Here is a 24,126-nt window from a genome sequence, read left to right on the forward strand (position 1 = left end):
AGATTCACATTTACTTGTGCCTTGTGGGCTGTGGGCCTGTCGCCTTGCATTTGCAAGTTGCACTTGCAGCTTCTACCTGGCATGAGCACCGTCGACCGTCCTACGTTCCCCAACGGATACGTCATTACTCAATAATACTCATGCGTGTTGCAGTTGCGATCCTGTATGTATACCAATAAATGAATAATACGTTCGTATTCGTCAGCGCCCAGCCGCTCCTGGGCCTGAGTGAGAAGAAAACTAGGTATGCATGTACAGTACAGTGGGCTGTGGGTTTAGGCTGCTCTTTGCCTAAAATTGCCTCTTGCTGATATATTTGGGATTTGCAAATGAGCGGGCAGATGCTGTTACAAAGATGGGCCAAACGCTGAAACAGGGCCATACTGGCATTATCATGGCATACTCTCAATTAATATACTGTTATTGTTAGTAGGCTAACTGCAACATAGAAAAATAACACTTCAAATAGACAAAAAAGTTGAAAAAATAAAAAAAATCAAATAAATAAAAAAAATCATGAAAAAATCAAATAAATCATTGATTTTTGATTTTTTTGATTTTTTTAAAAAAATCAAAAAAAATCGCCAACCCTGGTCTGTGAATATATTAGGAATTCTTTAAGCATACTTGTCTTGTATATGCTGATTTCAAAAGGTAAATAAATTAATAGATGATTAAGTTAAGAAATGGATTTCGACACATAAAAACTAATTCCGAAACAACTTGAATTGGACACACAGCTCGTTCCAAGCTGTGTGCAAAAATTAAAATTTTCTTAATTAAAAGCTAATTAGCTGTTAATTAAAAGCCTAATTATGTAGTGTTCAATATTCAATAGTCTTCTAACTCAAAGCTGTGTCATATTCCAATACAGCTCACACAGCGATCAGAATTTGAACACAAGGATGTTGGAATTATGTATTAGTAGAGTTTGAAGCGCGGCCAGAATTTGCTACACAACGTGCCAAATTTAGTCACACACTGCGTCGGAATATAGGGATTTGGTAGGTTTGCATTCTGAAGGCTTTTAAATAAATATGGCAACACTTTGTGACGTTTCATTGTTGCTGGCACGTAGTGCAGTGTTTTGAGAGTTGCATAAAGCAAACAGAACTTGAGTAATGCATACGGTTATTTTTTTATAGTTTTTCATTTCTAGAGGCATCCTTAATGTGTCGGAATATACCGCATTTACCCTACCTGTTTTTTTGGTTTTAAATACATGTTATAAGTATCACTTATATGGTACAGGTACAAATCCAGGGCAATGGTGGTATTTGGCAGGCAACCCGTAGTCCCATACCAATGTACCATCAAACCTTAATCAGTAGTCAGTAGCGGTAGGCTGCTAAAAATTGCCACTGATTCCGCTGGTAGCTTATAATAATAATTTAATTCTAACTAAACTCCATTGCGACTGCGTCTTGCGTGATCCAGGAAGAGGAAGTGAAATCTGCAGAAAGCTCTTACTCCTAGCAGACTACAACAAGTGACAAGGGTAACTTCATCAGCCGAATGCCAGACACACAAACCGTAGTTACCGTACCATACCCGCAGCATCTACTAGACTGGGAAAAGTGGGCATAATGTTCATGCTCATCCGCTGTGCAGAAAGTGGGTGAATATGGCAAGATATTTGGCAACGCATGGGCAGCAAAATTTATGCCTTCTGAAGATCTTGCCAACACATTTGGATTGAAATTATTGCATATGAGAAATAAATTTGAAATTACTGGAAATCTGAAGGACCACAAGCACACACAGTAAGGTTTCCGGCACGCCGGAAAGACCAGGATGCAGTGAAGCTTGTCTGGAAGTCAGTTACGTTGTGTAAGTGTTTTGGTGCGTGGATAGTAAAGGATATACTATCAAAGTTGCTTGCAGCACTTTCTTAATAAAAATTACCTGGCAGGCTGGCGACGGACCTTGAAAATGGCCGGCAACGCTTTTGGCTGGAAAACCATATCCTGGTGATGCTGCTTGCACCCTCTTCACCCTGGATGCTCATCAAGCATGAAAAACATGATAACATCTACCATTAGGGATGCAACTAGAGCTTTCCTGCAATTTCCGGAACTGCAATATTTCTGCCAGATGAATTAGAATTGCCTCCTATGTAATTGTTAACAAAAGTGTACGATTGGGCTGCAAGATTCCAAATGTATTAGAAATTCGTCATGTTTGAGCTGTGAGATTTCAGAAACAAGTAAGAAAATTCCAACCCTGAATTGCTCATTGTAGAGCTTGAGAAACAAATCTTAACAAGTTAACATGAACGCAACCAATGCATGAAATGAGTGGCTGTGCCTCACTGTAAAAATACGACTTACTTGGCAACTTCACACTCAAACTTAAATCTACCAAATGACCAGTGTATGGATGCCATCTTACTAAAGAGTAAAGTTCATGTTTCTGCATGATTTAGCTCAGTGGTTCCCAAACTTTTTCAGGCTGGCGCCCCCTTTGGCTCCCTAGTGAATTTCTAGACGGCCGTTAATTGGTCGGAGACCTAAACCCAGGAGAGGTTAAAAAAATATAGCACAGTACTCACTGCAGTGAGTGACAGAGAGCGCATTTTCTCGTCAACGAAAACGTGAAGTCACGGACGGACAGACAGACGAACAGACAGACGGACGGACATCGCGAGCACAATAGTGCATTTTTTCCATGTATGAGAAAATGCGCTAAAACGGATCTGGGTGAAAAAGCCTTCGCTAGGAGCCGTGTGCTGCACGTGTTGTGTACAAGTCGTCAAACAAACGTTCGAACTTCTGATTTCGACTTCAGACTGCCGCCCTCTCTATCGCCCCCCTATCGCCTCCCTTTCACCCTCTTCTTCTTTACCGCCCCCCAAAATCTTTCCATTGCCCCTAGGGGGGCGATATCGCCCACTTTGGGAACCACTGATTTAGCTGATATTTCCTCAATTTTGAAGTAACACTCTGAGTTTTCAAAGTTGTTCATAATGAACTAAGTTTTGTTCTACTAAATAAATTGATTATGTTTGCTCTGACATGCTTTTTCTGGCAATTTTCCTATTCAACATGCATAGTGCAATTCTATAGGTATTATAAAAAAACATGGTATTATGACATTTTGAAATGGTCAATGCTTCTTTACATCCCGCCTCACAATACACTAGCAATGTAGCACCTTCCTGAACAAAAGTTAGCTACACACTAAATGAATGAAAGGGGCAGGCCAGCATTGTGTTGGCAGCTGCAGCAGCTAGCCTTGCTTGGTAGAGAATTTCGAATTTGAAAGTAAAAGGCCTGGACAAATTGTGATTTCAAGTTCTTATGAGCCTGAATTTTAGCCTGAAAAATATTGAAAATGAACTTTTCTTCATGGATTTCAATGCTGTTAGTATAGAGAAACTTCAAAGTATCTCACGTGCAAGAAATACTTGCTAGATAAATTTTAATTTGGATATAAATGTCAATTGAAAACTGAGTGCTTGAACTTGGAGCGCTCAGTTTTGGTGTGGGGTTTATAGCCAAGTACAACAACATAGCAAATTGTTATGTTAAAACATAACCATATATTGTAATAACATAACTCCACAAATTGTAACACAACATAACATATCACAAAATAGAATAACACTGCATAACAACATAATATAACATGACAGATTATGCTATGTTAAAATGTATTGGGTTATATTAGGTTTTGTTATAAGTATTGTGATGTGTTATAATGTTATGTTGCTACACTGCTATGTTATGATGTGTGATAATTTTTAGCGCATTTTCTCATTTATGGAAAAAAGGCACTATTTTGCTGGTCATGTCCGTCCAACTGTCTGTCTGTGACTTCACATTTTCATTGATTTTAAGAGAATGACCTCTCTGTCACTCACTGCAGTGAGTACTGACTTTTATTTTTTATGTTATGTTGTGTTATGTTTTTTTGTAGTGACATGTTGTATTATAATGGTTTATGTTTGGTTTTATGTGTTGTCTTATGTTATGATGTGTTGAAATGTGCTGTATTATGTTATGTTGTGTTATATTCTGTGGTGTTACATTGTGATGTGTTGGGTTGAGTTATAATATCACATAATTTGTTGTATCATGATATGTTGTTGTTCTATGTTATGTTACAATGTATAGGTAGCATTATATCACAAAATTTTATGTTATGTTATAGTCCTATATGTTACATTATGTTTTAATGTGTGGTGTTACAGTCTGTTATGTTGTGTTACAATCTAGAATTGTGTTATGTTATTACAATATATTGTTATGTTGTGTTGTGTTATAATGTGTGGTGTTATGTTTTGTTATAATATATTCCATTATGTTATAATGTGTAGTGTCATGTAATGATGTGTTACAATGTATTATGTTATGTGTTATGCCACATTGATCATAAAGCACATGCATCAGTTTTGATCATCAGGCATTGGCCTCATCAATCGTAGTGCACGTGCATCAGTGTCAATTAACGGGAATTGGCCAAATCGATCATTAAGCACCAGGGTTGGCAGTGATTAAATCAAAATAATTAAATCGTGTGATTAAATCACTTGATTTAAAAAAAAAATCATGATTTTTTTTATTTTTTTCATATATTTGAATATATTGAGTGGCAGTCTTTAATTTATATTGAGGTATTGTTATTCATGGTTTAGTATAAATGTACTATGAATGACAAATTGTAATATAAACTTGTTGCCTTTAGTGTGTATTAGGTTCCAATAAATGTGTTTGGTACAGAGGCATCAAGTGTGCAATACATTGTACGCAGCCAGCAGTTTAGCTAATTCTTATAAGGCTATAAGTAGTCTTTAACTATTTGACTATTTGTTATATATTGATTACAATATACAATTTAAATGTGTTAGCTAGCTTATACAGGGTGGGGCAGAACTGATTGAACAGTTTTGAGGCGAAATAAGAGTAATGGAGGTACATAAAGAAGAATGTTTATTTTCCTATAGATTAGCATAACATACCATTTTAAATACTTATGTTTTAAAAACAATATCAGGAAGATGGGGTTTGTTTGCTGCATCACACTTTTGGAGTCGTTCTCGGAAATTTTCTACAGCACGTTCACACATATGGCGAGGTATGGCCATAACCTCTGCTGCAATAATCCATTCATTTAGCTGTGGTAGGGTGTGAGGGCAACTTCTGAACCCCTTTCTTTTAGATGTCCCCAAGAAAGAAATCGCAAATGCTCAAATCAGGTGACCTCGCAGGCCACTGTAAATCACCCCTCAGAGTCTGGGAACATGCGTTTCAAAACATTGAGTGACATTCGGGCTGTGTGAGCTGTAGCCCTGTCTCTTATACACATCTAGATGTGTATAAGAGACAGGGGTGGGCATTTTTCGAAAAAAAAATTATTTCTCCCCCCACCCTTTCGAATTTCCCCTCCCCTTTTTTCAAAATATTTTCAAAAATTTAACGAAATTGAAAAAAAGGTTCTACCAATCTCTAGATCTTTCATTTGCAAATTGAACGGTTTATTACTCATTACTGTAGCTTAAAAACTCTGGGAGGAAATAGGTTTGCAGTGACAATAAGTGTGAATGTTCAGTAGAGCGCGACAAAGTCCCGAGCGCCTCGAAATAGGCATTCAAGGTGACATGGATGCAAGACTAGACATTACTGGAGCTGAAATTCAGTCAAGGATAGTGGGAACGACTGCATGAGCACCATCCCACACGACAGCAGCCGGGTAACTAAAGATCAGCGTCTTCAGGTTGCATATTTATGTGCCCAACCAGTAATTTTCGCCTATATTAAATGTGAAAGAACTCCCACACCCCTAACACTTTCACGAACTGTCGTCAAGGCATAAATCAACGTACAGAGATGATTTTGGTATCATTGGATAGGTCAGAATGTCAGCTTTGAAGTGAGACTTAGAACCAAAAAAGTGAATTTTACGATTTTTGTCCCAGAAATTCAGGGCCTAAAGGGTTAACCATGATACTCACAACTATCATGGACTCACCTAGAGTTTTTCATGGACTAGAGTTGTTAAAGTGAATATGATGAGGGTCCGAAATGCCATTTTGCTATTTCCCCAGAGTACTAAGTTTTTAAGTCAGCTCACACAGACCCAAGAGTGCCACTACGTCACACATGACGTAACTTGTGCATGATCTGTGATTGGTTTGAGCTTTGTTGGCGGTCTGCCCAAAGCAATGTGGGTGACTGGGGGGGGGCCTTTTTTTGACTCCCATTTTAATTACCATGTATGGTAACTTGCCCACAAAATGGTTAACTAAGCCATTCCATGCCATTGATGTGATAATCCTTGAACAAATTATTTACTATTTATGATGTGTGCTTTGGATCATTATCCTGCTGAAGAATCCAATCTGGACCAAGAGAAAATTTTTCTATATCCTGATCGATGTTATTTTCAATAATATCAAGATATTGTTATTTTTTTCATGATCCCATATTCTTCAATCAGACTTCCTGGTCCCCTGGCAGAAAAAAGAAACAAAACATAAGATTCCCTCTCCCATGTTTTACTGTGGGGATTGTTTTCTTTGGATTATGAGCCACACATTTTTTCTCCAAATGTTAGCAACATAGGTACATATGTCCAAATAATTCTATTTTATTCTCATCAGTCCACAAAATCTTGGAGAAAAATGAGGTTAGGGAATCAACATGAGTTTCATAAAACTTCAGACATGCTTTTCTGTTAGCAAAGGGGCTTTTCTTGGGTTGACAACCCTTCAGTCTGTTGTGACGCATTGTTCTTTGCAATGTTTGTCTTGATACTTTCATACCAGAAGCATCCAAATTTAACAGAATTTCCTTACTAGTGATCCTAGGATTGTTGCATCTAGAGCATTTTTTTCTAGCACATTTTTGGGAGATTTTTCGCTTCCTTCCTTGACCAACCAGGTTATCTACCATGTTAAATGATCTGAATTATTTTATAATACTCTACATTGTGGACATAGGAACATCAAACTTTGTAAATATTGCTTTATATCCAAGCCCTTCTTTGCGTGAATTTACAATTTTGTTTCTGAGATCATTACTAAGCTTTTTTTTCTTTGAAATCTGCAAGATTTTAGCTTATCCCTAAATTGTTGAAAAATTATATATTCTGATTTTGCAGAGAAAAATATTACAATGCTTAATAACACAACATTCTGCAATACAATTATAGAGATTCTAGTACTCCTTTCATTAATGTTTGTATTCAGATAAATGGTCTGGAATATGAGGGTACAAATAATTATGAACAGTTGTTACTCATAAAATTCAAAATAATTACTTTTGAAAGTTATATCCTACATATTTTCTAGCATTAAATTTGTTGCATATTATAATGACAACCTTTCCTAGACAAATAAATTATAAATGATCTTTATTGTTGTTCAAAATTGGAATTTATTATTATATTTTTGAAGGGGCACAAATAATTTTGGGCACAAGTGTGTAATAATATTGGGAGGGCAGCAATGTGGAGCCATAGGCAAACCAGAGAATTTTAAGAATCATTTTATTTTTATTTTTGTTATCATTTTAATTTATTGAGTTTTATTTTTATTTATTGAGTTTTATATCTCTGGTAAATTTGTTTATATTGTTTTCTGTTAATTCTATATGATGCATTTAAAGCTTATACGGTATTAGTCATATGTGAAACTTGGCCTTGCTTGAATGTTGAAGTATTGAAGCATATAGTAATTGTTTGAAGTACATATTGAAAGCAATAAAATTTTCAGTCATATTCTTAATGTTGTGATTAAGATGAATGTCAAGTGTGAATTTCTTCACAACTTAAGTGTACAAATTGTTTTGGCAGGTAATGAAATTGTTTTGAAATGAACTATCAATTGCACTGAATTGACCCTATCCATCAGTTGTACAGAAACAAACATTGTGGTACATAAATCTAATAGCAAAATGCCTTGATAACAGGCATCATTGTGTGGCAGCATTAGGATTCTCTTCATTCAGTTCATAGAATAGCCTTATTCAATGAATATTGAATAATATTGAATAGCCTTATTCAATTACTTAGTGAATTATTGCACAAGAATATTGAATGAATGTGTGTTGATACGGTAGTCTCATTTCTCATTTGAATGGTTTATTCAATTAGATTTACCTTTCAGATTAATTGCAACTCTCATTTCATTTCAGCTGTGGATTCTGAATGAAATTAATAACTACCTTAGAGAGTGCAACTGATGAGTGTGTTGACATCAGTAAGTTCCTTCCAAGTTTGCACAGCTAATCCCCAAACTTATCTTACTTTTGTTAGCACATCACCCCTTGAGTTGTCAAAGAATGTCCTACCAAGAGGATTCTCACCCATGGATATCCCCCCAGAGTTCTGCTGCATTTCCTCAGAAAATGGCTCTTCTCCCTCATCCAGCCCAAATGAGCAGCAACCAGAAACCATTGCTGCAAAGCCCTCACTCCACATCAATGGCTTGGAAGAAACCTTTGCTTCCGAGCATGGAAGAAGATCTGTACGCAGACGAACCTGGAGTGGAGTCGAATTTGTACCCAGACAAGAAACCCAAGACAGCAGCTCTCTCGGCAATGAAGGATTTTCTGGGCTATCTCCAAGAGCCACAGACTGTGGGCGAACACGAATTGGTGGAAAGGATGATCCAGAAAGAACTGCAGGACTATCGCCGCGATGGCAACGATGCAAAGTCAGGGACAATGGACTCTTTAGATGCAAGGCTGGAAATCAGACCATTCCATCTACAAACAGGATGGAGTCAGCAGATGCAATCCCAAGCCTTTGTACACGAGAAATTGGGTCAAGTGAACCAGAAGGGAAAGAAAATGCCTCTCTTGGGGATGGCACCTCTTATGAGTCAAACTATGACGGCCTCAAAATACCCACAGTCAGCCGATTACTCAGTAAATTCTCAGAGAGGGCAAAGGGAGTTCATGTCAGCTCAGCAACAGGAGGAGATGTATCAACTGGGCAATTTTCCACCAAATTGCAATTACCACTCACAAGCCTACCACGAGGACGAGGAAGAACCTCAAATGGAACCTTCGAATTATTACAGGGATCAGACCAGTTCAAATGTCGAGTTTTCGAACAGAGACCATCGCTCAAGAGAAAGAGATCACCGTCAGGCGAGATCAAGAGACCAGTTCAGGAGTTCAGACAATCAGTCTCAAATGAGATCAAGATCGTGGGATCGAAGCCCCTCTCCTCGCATGGGGAACTTACATCGCGAGCCCCTACTGGAGCAACCAAGGCATTTGATGGACAGATCTCAACACCCGGTTCCCGATCGTGTGCGTCGCCCCTTGCTAAACACTCCAGATCGAGATCATCATCGCCCAGCAATGCTGAATCGTCCTTACCAGGAACCGGACTGTTATCAGCCACGACCGGCCCTTCTGGATCACCCACATCCTCCAATGATGGACCAACCTCAGGGCTTGAGGAGACCATTGCTGGAGACACCAATGCAGCATACCAATTTCCAGGAAAATCCTCGACGCCCATTGTTGGACAATCCCCGACCACTTCTTCTGAACGAACCTCGTCCTGCATTGCTGGATCACCCAGGAAATCAAGATCATCACCAACACCTAATGAAGAACAGGCTCTCTTGGCCTCAGGCTCAACGCCCTCTCCTAGATCATCCTCAGCGAGTGGGGAGGCCACCATTGCTGGAGACACCAATGCAGCATACCAATTTCCAGGAAAATCCTCGACGCCCATTGTTGGACAATCCCCGACCACCTCTTCTGAACGAACCTCGTCCTGCATTGCTGGATCACCCAGGAAATCAAGATCATCACCAACACCTAATGAAGAACAGGCTCTCTTGGCCTCAGGCTCAACGCCCTCTCCTAGATCATCCTCAGCGAGTGGGGAGGCCACCACTGCTCGAGTCTCCGCATATATTCGAGCCAGAAGGGGAGGAGGAACAGCTGGTGCTGGCTCCACCAGCCTGCTGGCCAAGCAATGGTCAGTCTCAAGCTCTGCCCCCAATGTGGCCTCGGGGCCGGGGGAGGGGCAGAGGCAGGGGGAGGCAACCCCGACTCTAGTGACTGCCAAACACATCCAGGCTATTGACCGGGCTGCAGTGCACCGAATTTGCTCTGGGCAGGTCAGTGTTTCGTGGCATTCTTTTCTGGGTTGTCTCAATGCCCTAGTTCGTCTTTGTGTGCAATCAGTTCATTTTATATACTTTAAATCCTCGGTTTTGTTCCCAGGCTTGGTATCTATTAGCTTTGTTTAGCCTCAAAAACTCAATGAATGCAAATTATTTGAATTTCGTCTTGCAAATAAATTGAATTATCTACATTCTATTGCTGAAAACATTACTCTTAACAACGACGATTTTCACGGGAAATCAAACAACTTTTATGTTGACTAGTAATTTATCAGATTTTTTGAAAAATTTTTACCCTTAACTGCTTGCAGGTCGTGGTGAATCTTGCGACGGCCGTGAAGGAGCTCGTGGAGAACAGCCTGGATGCTGGCAGCCGTAGCGTGGAGGTGAAGCTCACTGCCAGCGGGGCCTCCAGTGTCGTGGTGTCTGATGATGGACCTGGCATACATCCCAACGACTTCGAAGCATTAGGTCTGTTGGAAGCACATTATTATAGTTGTACAACTATCATTGTAGTTATAATAAAATCTCGTCTGAACTGTTGATCAATTAACATGTGTATGACTTAATTAACAGAAGTTTCTTTGTAGTGTTATATATTTTTCGATTTGCTCGCTTAGTTGGCAATATAAATTTCATGACCTGAAATTTTGCAGCTTTAAGCATATACTTTTTGATTTGCTTGCTTAGTTGGCAATATAAATTTCATGACCATGACATTTTTGCAGCTTTGAAGCACCACACTTCCAAGCTACGGGATTTTGAGGGCGTGTGTGGCATCGCGACCTACGGGTTCCGGGGTGAAGCCCTGAGCTCTCTGTGCGCCCTTAGCCGCTTCAGCGTATGCACTCGTCATGCCTCGCAGCCTCTTGCATCGCTTCTCACGTACGACGCGGACGGCAAACTCACGAGTCAGAAGGCTGCATCAAGACAAGTAATTCTTGGCGAAATAATTTGCCTTCATCCTATTAATGAATTCATCGACTCATTCTGTTCTTTATGTCACTTCTCACACAAGTTGGACACTTTCAAAAACTTGCCGTTAGTTGGAATGTATCTTTTTTTACAACACTTCTCTTTAACTTCACTTCTTGTTTGTCTGTTTGTCTGTCAGTCTGTCTGTCTGCTACAAATCTTGTAATCGAAATTTAACACACTTCTACTTATCCTACCGATCTGAAATTTTGCATACTTGTTATCCACAATTGGTTTCTTCCCAACTACTAAGCATACTTCTGATTTTAATATACTATTACTATTTATAATCATCTAATATCTACTACCGTAAAACAGGGTGACTTGTAGGTACGGTACCATTTTTAGCGCTTACGTCGTTGTGATACAAATAGTCTCATAGAAAATATATGAAACAAATGTCTTTGTTACATTTGTAGTTAAGCTCATGGTACTTCAAGAGCCATCAACACAATTTATCTACGACAAAAACTTTTTGAGTACCGGTACGGCTTATGGTTTTCTTTTCTTCAATGTCAAAACGCTCCAAGTCACCCCTTTTTACGGTTTATTACAGTTTTAATTATTTATTCTAATGCTGCATTGTTCTGTGCATTGTCTCATTTCTGCCTTAATGAAGCCATCTGATTTTGAGTTTTTAAAATATAGTAGTTGCTGCAGCAAGGTTGACTCTACTGTAATGTTACTTGTAGATGTTTCGAGTCAGATATTACTTACTATATGGATTATATTCTTTCTGTCAGGTTGGCACCACTGTGTCCCTAGAAAGTCTCTTCTACAGCTTGCCTGTGCGCAGACGAGAATTTGAGCGCAACCTCAAAAGAGAATATCACAAGATGCTGCAAGTTCTCTATGCCTATGCCATCATCAGTAAAAATATCAGGTTGGACTCGCATTTCCATCTTCTGCCTGTTCCATCTCTGCCCTGTTTGTTCTAAGCTCTTCTTTTCGATTTTTATTCTGAAGATAAATTTGGTTTGAAGATTATAATTTCCTGATCTCATGCAGCGTTTGTGCCCCTCAAGAGCTGATGATGAAATTTGCACTGTAGTCCATAGATTGATTTATGCATATTATAAATTAAGTACAGGATTATTCTAAAATATTGACCCAATTTATTAATAACTTAATATCTATTTCAGTATATATCAAAAAGAATAATTTCTGCAACAGTGGAAGGAAAAAGATGCAATAGTCTCTTACATATTTATAAATGTTCAATATGTCTGTCTCTCTTATGCTGCACGGCAAACATCTAAACGGTAGCCAAACTCATCCCGTACACGAGAAAGCATATCTTCTGTTACTGAGTGCACCGTAGCAGTGATACTGTCAGGCGATCGTTTTTCTATTGCCACCTGATAGATTTTTAACTGAGGTATTTGTAACTGAGGTTACTGAGGTTACAAATAGATACGAATTTATTAAATTGGGTCCATCATTTAGAATAACCCTGTACAATTGTAGACAGCATGTTTAATGAAATGTACCTGCAGACTGCATGTGGTGAACAACAGTGATGGCCGACGCAATACTGTACTGGCCACGCACGCTTCTTATTGCCTTCTTGATAACATACAAGCTCTATTTGGCAGCAAACAGGTGAGTGCCAGCACTTATTCAAAATAAATAAACTTTTCTGCAGTAAACAAGGCTGTGTTAGCAAAATATATTAGCTCTATTTGTTATCAATTTTGTCGCATCAGATCGGGACAGGTGAACAGCGGGCTCTGTTGCTAATATGGTCACAAGCATTTTCTGCGATTCGAGGAAATGACGTCATCGTGGAGAGAGCTTTCATTTAATGAACCGAAATTAAAGATTTGACATCGTAAACATTGCCGTTTTTATTTTAAGAATGTACAATTGAAATTACTCTCGAGGGTTTTCACTTGCAAACATCAAATGACACTTGCAATCATCAAATGATTGATGTTTTCAACTTGAAAACTTTATCAAAACAACTAGTAAAGTCATTTTACATTGATAGCAAGACGATCGCCTATGAGCTTTAGATTTTAGTGTCGGCTGCGGCGATCATATATATCCTCGTGAGAATGAGAATCGTTTCTATTCATATACGTAATACTCATAAACTTTGATTTTACTGATTATAAACAGAAACGACATGCTGCTGGCAGGTATCAAAACCATTTGTTGTTTGACAAAAACTCGCATTATTCAAGTGTTCAGGAATACAATGGAAATTATTCAGGTATTTTTGGATTACTTAATTTCTTTCCATGTGTATGAAATTCTAGTCAATGATCTTGCTTCAATTTCAGTGATGAAATGTTCATTAAACTGTCGTAGAATTAATCATTGAATTGCAATGCAGGTGAAGACGTTACTGGAGATTCAGGGGAGCGTTGACAGCATGTCAGACGAAGAGGAGTCTGAGGAGCCTACTGAGGGTAAGGCATAGCTTATAATGACGGTATAATGTGTAAATGAGGGTAAAATTTTTATTACACGAATATTACGCAAACTGTATACACCCCATGCGGATGAATGATTGCAAAACGTGCTCTTATTCCATATTCGTTGATTTAAGAACGTTCGTGTTGTGCTTCATTTAAGGCTTCTGAATAAAATTTTTGGTATTGGTGGCGCCATTATCATGCATGGTGCAGGCCTGCAGGGAAGTGAGTGTTCCTTCAGAAGGTCTTTTCAAACCTCAATTCCTATAGTGCAACTTGGACTTGCTTAGGTGAAAATATATTATTGGTCACGGTAAAGTAACTAAACTGTGTTTGAATATTGAATGATCAGTGGAGTGACAATGAAGTGCACTCCTGAGTATAATTGTGTTTTTTAATTACCGTGAGAAATTCGTACTTCAAAGCTTAGTGTTGTCTGCCGTTCCTTCGTTTTCTCCTATTGTGATTTAATCTTGACTAAATTAATAATCGTAACTCAAAATAAGAAGACTAAAAAGCAAATAAGTTGTAAGGGGGATAGATAACTGTGATAGTAAGGAGAGGGCGGAGACATCCATTAATTCAACACTACTTCAAACTCTCTTGCACACTAAGAGGCAACTGAAATTTCCAGTAGAGCTTCTCATAACTATTTTTTATTGTTTATTACACTGCACAGCCGCGACCGGCAGGAAATTTCCAGTGGAGTTTCGCATAACAAAGTATTTATTGTACTGCGCAGCCGCGACCGGCGGCGCTGGGATGCGAGTGGAGGGCTTCATCAGTTCTTGCGCTCACGGCCACGGCAGAGCCGCTCCTGACCGGCAGTTCTACTTCATCAACAATCGTCCCTGTGATCCCATAAAGGTTGCTTCTTCGAAACCTTTCTTCTGTATTTTAAGTTTAACTCCACAGTCCAAATTCCTAATTCTATTTATTTGGAAGTATTCTCATATTCAATTGTTATAATATTATCCAATATGTTAGGGCATTGATTGTTCAATCTTTTCGCAAAATTTGATCACCCACGCTTTGGGTGCATCTTTTATGCAGAGCATTTCGTAGTGAAAAGCAATGAAGAATGTTGTACTGTGCCCAACGTTGATCAAGCATTGCTCATGCTTGATAATTGAGAATTCAACAGGATTTCTGGAATTGGCTAGGAAAATTAAGCCCGTTCACCCCTATATGGGATTAGCTTGGTTTCGTGATGGACTAATGAAATAAACATTGACGTTGGGTGATACAAGGTTCATGGAGACGGTTATTCTGTCCGGTCTATGTCTAAATATTTGAAGTATCAAAATTTCCTTATAATTACTTCAAACTGAAATTATTTGCATTGTACATTATTAAACTAAGTGTAATAGCTCTTGAGCCAGCTTAGAGCTGCTGTGGTTCAATGGCGAAAAACTCGGTCTCTTGCAGCCAGCTCCTAGGTTCGGGTCCCAATGATGACAAGTTCTTCCGGGATGTTCAGCTAATGCTCAACTTTTCCATTCATCTAATTCTGGTTGATAACTAAGTACCTGGCTTATCCAGGGTGTTACGTAATGCAAACAAAAAAGGTTCGGACGGATTAGCGAGCCAGTGATGGTCGTACAACTCTCAGTGGCCTGCACCCTAAAAAAATCACCCCCTTCCCTAGTCGGCGCTACCAGGATGGGCTATTACAACAACATGTTTTTGCTGTCATGTTTGCCAACATGACAGCTCACATGGACTAGCATGGTTGTGAACATTGTAAGCACGGGCAGGTCTCGCGGCTGGTGAACGAAGTGTATCACAGCTACAACCGCCATCAGTATCCCTTCGTGGTGCTCAACGTGGTCGTGCAGCGCGCGTGTGTTGATGTCAACGTGACACCAGACAAGCGCCAGGTCATGATGCACAACGAGAAGCTGCTTCTAATCACTCTCAAGGTATTGATGCCTGTCTTTTCAATTCTTCAGTAATCATTTGCACTGGTTGTAATTTAACTATGTATCTGATACAATTTTTGCGTGTTTTTCACTATATTAATGGTTTTTGATTGTATAGCATAATTTTGTTTGTATCTTCCTTTTCGGAATCGTATATGCTGTTTTTTGTTCTACTGACTCGCTTGATATACTCATGTGTGGCCAGTAAAACTTGAATATGATGTCTTAATATGTAACATGATGATCAATTACTATTTATATTGTCGTTTTTGAAGACTGGAATTGAGATTTTAGGCTTTGGGAGCCTTTGATACGTGGGGTATAATACGACGTCTGACTGGAAATTATTTGCCTTTGTAATAAACAGATTTACCACTTATGAGCAAATTATTGATTGCAGTTGAGTATGAGAATGAATGAACGTTGAACGTTGTGTGCGTTGTGTGTCGCCGAATGAACGTTGTGTGCGTCCTTCGAGTGTTTTACCGCATTGTATTTAAGATTGATTGCATTTCACGACTTTCATGTGAGATTGTATGAAATGCCTTTGTTGTGGGTAATTCTTCACGAAACTGACTGGATGTCAGTTTTTCCTGTACGCTAGTTTCAACGAACGTAGGCGTTTCCTGGTCGACCTTTGAATTTGATCAATTACATGTTCTAATAATTTGTAATACTGATGCTAGCGGACTAGAGTATTCATGTATAGCGCGACCTTAGGTCTCACGAAGTAAGCTATTACATTTCTCATGCTTTCATGCCAACATGAATCGTTCTGCTTTTAGCTTCCTTTTACCGTCTGCTGTTTCATTCTGGGTTCATCTTGTTGCTAAATACCGAACTGATGTCTCGATCTATATACCACTTAGTCCTCTTACAGATATTTCGGAAATCCATTGTAGTATTCGACATAATAACTAATTCCTTAAGCGCAAACTGAGGCTCACAAAGCATTTTCACCACAAAGAAAAATTTTACTGTGCTAATGCTCCATTCACCTTTCCTAAGGTGATTAGAGAAAACCAAGCAGCTAATAATAGGAATCCCGCAATTCTTTGTTTATGTTTTGATATTCTTTACATCAATCTTTGCGTTACTCTTAATACGTCCGAATTTTTCATGTTTGGACGTGGTTTTCGACGACATTGCCATACCTATTTTCTATCTTGCTACCCACATCTCTGTGACACGCAAATTTCGTGTGCCAGCTACAAATAACTCTGTTTTTTTAACTCCAAAGTATCGAACGATACCCTGTGTAACTAGGCATGTCTCTGAAACCAGCAATATATATAATGAAACGAGACCATTCTCCTTTTGGACGTTTCTTTACAGCTTAGTCGTCATGATTTGAATTATTCAGATTGAAACTTTTCTGTGCGCGTTTTCGCACGCGTTCATTAATTCAGGCAAATGTTTTGACTGATTTTATCAGACTTGATAATTGAGAATCCAACTTGATTTCTTGGATGTTAATGTTTTATTTTTTTTTGCGCTCGGATTTTGATAACTATCACATTATTTTCACTTTATTTAAGACATAATTTTTGAGGCCTTTTTACATTTTTGTTAGCTAGTTACTTTGTCGCAGTGGGTAAATCACAGATGGCAACGCTCGTCAGGGCGGTTGCACTCCGCTGAGAAACCCAACAAGTATTGAACATTTTCCTTCATCCGATTTGCTCTTCGTGTTGCAGAATTCCTTGCTCCGGCTTTACGAAGGCATCCCCCACACATTGCCGCTAAACTTCACCACAAGCTCGCCTCTCACTCCTGTAATTAGGGACACCCCATATACTCAGTCCAAACGCACTCAGGACATGAACGAGTCTAGTTTCCCATCTCCTGAAATAAAACCAATGGAAATAGAACACAAACTTCCCAAACCATTCTCAGATATTTGTGGTGATGCCATCGTAACCCCAACTAAATTCTCACATATGGATCCCAATGTACCCTCGAATGAACGCGCCAAAACTAAAAGCACTGAAAACGGTGAGGGTGACATCACTGACACGAAGCCACGAGATGCACAGTTAACACGCACTACGCACACTGATGCGGCTAAACACTCACCTTCTCAGACTCTAGCTCGTCGTCTCCAAGCAAGTAAGAAGCCAACAGCCTTTGCAGTTGCGACTGCCGTGGTGCTCGATAAAGGTAATGACGGCAGCTCTAATAAAACAACGCGCATTGCTTCTCCAGAAAATAATGTCATCCGTGAAGGTGAAAACGATGACGAGCTCGATTCATTTGGTTTGAACATACAGGGCTCTCACTTAAAGAAATGTTTGGAAACTTTAAACAAAACTCAAACGCAATCTGCACAAATGCGCGCCATTTCACACATATCGCGTTCAAGCGACCTTGAAGATGGAACTAGTACACCTTCACACATGTCAGCTGTTGAATCCATTCACCTAAAATCCATTCACACTGACAACAAATCAGAGCAAATTTACCGGACTAAAATAAGTCCCTGCAGATACAAGCCTCTGACAAACAATTCCTGCGACGATCTTGCCAATATCTTAGAAGGCAATTCCACAGGCGCTAAATCCAAATGTAAGTCTCGCACGTAAGATTAAATGCCATGCTCAATTCGTTCATTTTATGTGTAGGAAATGTGGATTCATTTTGTGTTATCATGATTGTTTTGAAATGAACAAATAATGTGACGGTTACTCGCTTAAGTTCTGGTTACCGTAGGTGAAGCTTCATCTTTAAAATTCACCAGCAGGATAAAGTGTGTAGCGTATGAGACGTGACGGTGCAAACATTGCAGCTTTAAATCCTAAACTGTCTACCTCGACTACAATACGTTTCTAAGACATTCTTGGAGAGACCGCTCGCTGTTGCTGGAAACTTTGTTGTAGGTTTATACACAACATATCATAATTGTTGAACTCGTCGATCTACAGATTTATTACACCAAATAGATAGTATCGACTGGTCTGAGAAATTCTTCAGTAACTACATATATATTTGTATACAATGGGCCCGCCTCTTTGCGCATTTTAGCAATTTGTGGCAACGCACACTCGCGGTTGTCCTGTGGGAACAAGCTGAACCCTTCTCAGAACCTACATTTGTCATCAGCGAGCGTTACGAAACTGAGTCGTTCATGTATGAAATCAGGCCATTCAATACGTATTTTATTTTGCTGTGTTGACTTGTGTGTGATACTTTTCGTGCTTTCACAGGTTCTCGTCTTCATTTGAAGGTAGATACTGGAAAGGAAATCGACGAAAAGAATCGCGAAGAAATCACCTCTGCTTTGCAGCAGATAACTGAAACTGAGAGTCTGGTTTATTCCTCTGGCAAGGCAAGAGTCAATCATGTCCTTGCGAACAATATGCTCGATCGTCGAGTGTCTCGCAAAAATCCTCAAACTCTGGAAAGAGAGAATGCTGTTGAAACTGCGAATGTCGATGTGAGAAAGAGCTTGAGGAAATTTGTTCATAAGCCTGAATCTGAAGATAGATTCAGTGATGCCCAAACAACAGAGCATCACATATCTAAGGTCCCACTTTCTAGCCAGCATCTACTGACTCCAGATACTGGCATATTGCCTGCCGACGATACCTCCTTTCCAGGAGTGGAGCTCGAGTCTACTGTCATTTACGATGATCATGTATTGGATGTTACCAAACGTAAAACTCGAGTGATTCAGTTTTCTATGGATGACTTGCGTGTGCAGCTCACGAAAGTCAGTGCTGTTGAAAAAGCCGACGCAGAGAAGAAGAAAGCCCGGAATTTTCATGCAAAAATTGCCCCTTCTGACAACAAGGCTGCCGAAGCAGAACTGACTAAAGTTCTTAATAAGGATATGTTCGCAAAGGTTCGTAGTAGTTTATAAATGTATACATTTGAGGTAATTTTTTTCTCTATTTAAAATTTTTCATGAATGGTGAAAGATCCACTGTAGGCTCTCCCAAATGATCTCGGCTCTGACTCATTGATAACTCACAGCCTTTGATTGAAGTTTAAGTTTTGTGTATTTTATTACCAATATTGAAGTAATTAATCTGCTCTTTTCTGTTCTTATTTTACCGAAGATGAAAATCTTGGGACAATTCAACCTTGGATTTCTGATCACCCGCTTGGACAGCGATTTGTTCATCATTGACCAGCACGCATCCGATGAGAAGTACAATTTTGAAACTCTACAAGCGACCTGCATTTTGCGTCACCAGCCTCTGATACAACCTCAAGCTCTGCAGCTTACTCCTGCGAACGAGACCATCCTCATCAGTAACATTGACATTTTCTCGGCAAATGGTTTTAAATTCGAGATAGACGAATCTCGTCAATTTGGCGAACGAGTAAAGCTGAAATCGGTTCCTCAGAGCCGCAACTGGACTTTTGGCAAGGATGACATCGATGAACTGATCTTCATGTTGTCGGATTCCCATGGTGCCATGTGTAGACCTTCCCGAGTCCGTGCCATGTTTGCCAGCAGAGCTTGTCGCAAATCCATTATGGTAGGAACTGCTTTGTCCAAAAATCAAATGCGTGACTTAGTTGACCACATGGGACAGATCGAGCAGCCATGGAATTGTCCACATGGAAGACCTACTGTACGCCATCTTATAAACTTAGACATGCTCTCTGTTTCCAAATTGTAAGTTACTCAAGGTAGACCTTTCTTCATTCAGTAGTTATCTTTAATGCGCTGTACGTGTTCGGCTGTTCGTTCCTGGGCTTCTCCCATAGCAGCGCGTCAACCTGCCGTACGACAGTTCTGTTAGCGATTTGAATGTGTAGCCTGAGAAATCCCATTAGATTTTTCTGTTGGTTACTTTAGCGCCAAGATATTTTTCCGTTAAGTCACTTAGCCCTCTTGTGTTGCCTACTTAGTTGCGTCGAAAAATTTCTTTTAAAGCACTTTTTCGACTTCTGCTTGGCTAGGAATTGAATGGAATTGTGCGTTGCCTATAGGCGGAGTTTTGCCCACAGCTGCCCAGCAGGTTTTAGGTGTTCTTGTATACACCTGCAGTTTCACCTTCTCTTTTCTATGAGTAGTAGTTAAGACACTGAAGGGCATTCAATGTTAAGAGTACTAATAAAAATAAAATAACTCCGCTTTCATTATCACAACTGAGGTTTGCTCCTAAAGACTTGAAATCGGTATTTTGTAAACTCCGGCCATTTTTTTCGAAAGTGGACATCAAAAATGTTCAGCCAATACTGATGTTCATTCTAATTGCAGAGAATGTTAGAGCATCCAAATTTGTAGAAACTGAATGAATATCCCTTATTGTAATGAATTTGGAAGCCGTCCTGTATATAGTTGTGTAAATGTAACGATTGACTTTAGATCTTTCTTTAGATGACCTATTAATCGAACCTAAATTATTTTTCAATGAAGTTAAAATCTAGGCTAACCTTGACTACTTTCGTCTAAAACCTGATCTTCCAACTAATACAATATTAATAAGCATTATGTTAAAGTGTAATTGTATAAACCTTACTGAGAAATTCGGTTAGCTGCAACATGGCGCAACATGTTATTTACCCAATGTTGCGGATCCACATGTGGCTTCTACGTTGTTCTCCGTGAACTGTCTATGAGTTCGGCTGTAGAAAAAAAGCTAACAACGTTGCTTGCCCTGTAGCCCATTAAATAATGCCCAATGCTTAGGACTTTAGGGGCAAACTAGGAATTTTTTCGACTCGGTTCACATTGGCTGATCTAGTTCAATATCCTTTTGGGAGTAATTAATTGGGATACCGTACCTATGACTCATAGGTACGGTATCTCTGTCTCATAGGCTATGAGTACAGAGTAATGAGTGAGATCAACAAAAAATTCTCGTGCTGAGTTTAAGCCAATTTTGTTGTTTAGGAATTAGGGTTAGTGGTCTTGAAATAAAACTTTATTACATCCTTAAGGCTTAACCCTAATCTTACCACCTACTTTGTACTGAGCATAGTGACAAACCACAGATTTTTTTAGAATCAGTTCATTTTTAATTTCCTCATTTACGCATGATTTAAACCAATTTCTTATGTATGAAAATGCATATGCAGCCTGCAGGTAGCTACATATCCAGGTGGATACTATTACTAATTCATGATACTATACTGTCTACATATATATATAGGACTCAAAAATTAACTTGAGGGAGACGGAGAGGGACTGAGGGAGAGTCTAAAAAACTCTCTGCTCTGGCCAGACTGGCCTCTGAGTCTAAAAAACCTCAGTGGGTGGAATTCTAAGAATGGAAGCTCACTTAGGTATAAAAAGCTTTCCACCCATGGTGGCAATCCATAGGTTATTCAAAAGAACCTGTTCTTANAATCAGTTCATTTTTAATTTCCTCATTTACGCATGATTTAAACCAATTTCTTATGTATGAAAATGCATATGCAGCCTGCAGGTAGCTACATATCCAGGAGAATACTACCTAATTCATACTATACTGGTCTACATATATATAGGACTCAAAAATTAACTTGAGGGAGAGTCTAAAAAACTCTCTGCTCTGCAGCTGAGTCGGCAGCTCTGAGTCTAAAAAACCTCAGTGGGTGGAATTCTAAGAATGGAAGCTCACTTATAAAAAGCTTTCCACCCAAGGTGGAAACTGGAAAGGTTTCCTTAGATACAGTCATGGTGGCAGCGAATTATTGTGAGTACTTATCGGCAGGCTGGAATTCTAAGAATGGAAGTTCACTTATTAAAAAGCTTTCCACCCAAGCTGAAAAGCTTTCCCATTCCCATGGTCAGGAAGATGTGCCAGGTGCGTGGGAATTTATATTGTCATTTTAACAACCTGCGCGGTGCGCCGTACTATACCGGTAAAAAAATGCGCCGTGCGCCGACAGCGCCGTACTTTTAGAAAGCTAAAATAGTTTAAATATGGACGCGCGGCATCGGCGGCAATGCAAATTACGTAATCACACTGACCGTACACACAAACGTGTATCCGCATTGTGTTGTGGTTGGATATGAGTTAACTAGATTGCTAACGCGTCAACTAAAATTTTGATTAAACACATTGGACAATCCATGTACATATTAGATCCGAATGTCACTCCTTACATAATTTTATATAATTAATACATATGCAATGTACATTTTAATTGATAAAAATAATATGGTTAACAGAATTAATGCATAACGACTAACGCCTATTTAAATTATTATCATATTAATTACACATGGCGCACAGAGCTGGGATCGAATCCGCACTTCTCTGGCCAAGTATGTCCAGGTAATCTGAACTGTAGCCTCTGGGTTACTGTTCATTATTCTCATTTATCTCTCATGAGATTGGCAATTTTCGCTATTCAAATAATAATCTATAAAAGTCGTGGGTGGTCTATAACACTTTCCTATGCAGTAATTCATATGTGAGTGAAAAATCAATGGATATTATTCGGCCCTTCTTTTAGAGTATAGTAACAACAGTCAGACAATAACGTGTTGGCCTTGGCGTGAAGTTATTCATATAGATTTGTCAATGCCGAGCCTGCGCTCAGCTGATCATTAATACTAATAACGATTCATAATACCATAGAATGCTCTGCAATATTCCTGAATCTCCAAAAATTAACTCGTTCATCTTCTTCATCGTGATTGAAACTATTTCAAAGCTCACACAATGAGCTGTAACCGAGTTATACCCCCCAGTCAAACCGGTCTTGTTCGATTGATGAAGATTAGGGCACATTACATACAAATCACTTAATAAATCAAGTAACGATGCACAACATTCATAATAACGGAACTACCGTAAAATGGGGTAACTTAGACCGGCGGGGTAACTTAGACCACTTTTCATTTTTTAACAAAAACCCCCACAACTCAAAAACTATTTGACATAGAAAATTTTTGTCAATGGGCATTAAAGACCTAATACTGAGGCTACATAACACAATAGAAAGATTTGAAAAGTTTGCATATCTAATAGGTTAAAAAATTAAAAATGTGACCCACGAAAAAAGCTATTATTGAAAGCCTGTCAGAGTACCCCCTCTCTGTAGTAGTAGAACTCTCCTAGTTACATATGCAAATGACAAATTTTAGGAAAGTGTCATAGTTTGCAAATGGGGGGCGCTGCCCCCAAATGGGGTAACTTAGACCACCTAATGTCAGCCCTGACAGGGTAACATAGACCGGCTTGGAAAACAGCTAGAAAGCAGATAACATTACAATTCCATTATCCAACTACAGCTGGAAAGCTGAAAGGGGTTAAAATCACAATCCTATCAACCAATCACAGGTGGAATTCTGGAAAGGGATTGGACATGTAAAATTGTAAATAATGGACTGAAAGTGTAAAGTTCTTGGCCGTTCCAAGCTTTCAGGTCCTGCTTTCCAATATGCTATGTGTACTAGTTAATTTATTATCCCTCTAGAATTCCACACTGCTTATCGGCATAGTGGCAAACCAGAGATTTTTTTAGAATCATTTCATTTTTAATTTCCTCATTTACTCAATATTTTAATCAATTTCTTATGTATGAAAATGCTGGTATCCAAGTTACTTTCCTGCCATGGTCAGGAAAATGTGCCAGGTGCGCGGGAATTTATATTTTCATTTTAACGACCTGCGCAGTGCGCCGTACTATGCCGGTAAAAAAAAAATGCGCCGTGAGCCGACAGCGCCGTACTTTTAGAAAGCTAAAATAGTTTAAATATGGACGCGCAGCAATGCAAATTACGTAATCACACTGACCGTACACACAAACGTGTATCCGCACTGTGTTGTGG

General features: G+C 39.2%; 1 protein-coding gene across 3 annotated transcripts; it reads left to right on the forward strand.

The window, feature by feature from the left end:
* Positions 1–8,107: 8,107 nt before the first annotated feature.
* LOC108680437 (mismatch repair endonuclease PMS2) lies at positions 8,108–20,487 on the forward strand. Of its 3 annotated transcripts, none has more exons than XM_018169254.1 (12): positions 8,108–9,631; positions 9,851–10,084; positions 10,402–10,561; positions 10,819–11,024; positions 11,809–11,948; positions 12,562–12,667; positions 13,404–13,479; positions 14,228–14,352; positions 15,243–15,407; positions 17,105–17,972; positions 18,611–19,248; positions 19,466–20,487. In XM_018169254.1, the coding sequence occupies exons 1-12, from the start codon at positions 8,183–8,185 to the stop codon at positions 20,033–20,035; spliced, it is 4,737 nt and encodes a 1,578-aa protein (XP_018024743.1). In that variant the 5' UTR covers positions 8,108–8,182; the 3' UTR covers positions 20,036–20,487. The 3 variants fall into 3 exon arrangements, with proteins under 3 accessions (XP_018024743.1, XP_047738686.1, XP_047738687.1); XM_047882730.1 differs by having other exon boundaries at positions 8,108–9,455; positions 9,675–10,084; XM_047882731.1 differs by having other exon boundaries at positions 8,108–9,455; positions 9,675–10,084; positions 17,105–17,516.
* Positions 20,488–24,126: the final 3,639 nt, after the last annotated feature.

This window comes from Hyalella azteca, unplaced genomic scaffold (genome assembly GCF_000764305.2).
Source record: "Hyalella azteca isolate HAZT.00-mixed unplaced genomic scaffold, Hazt_2.0.2 contig11170, whole genome shotgun sequence".
Lineage (NCBI taxonomy): Eukaryota > Metazoa > Arthropoda > Malacostraca > Amphipoda > Hyalellidae > Hyalella > Hyalella azteca.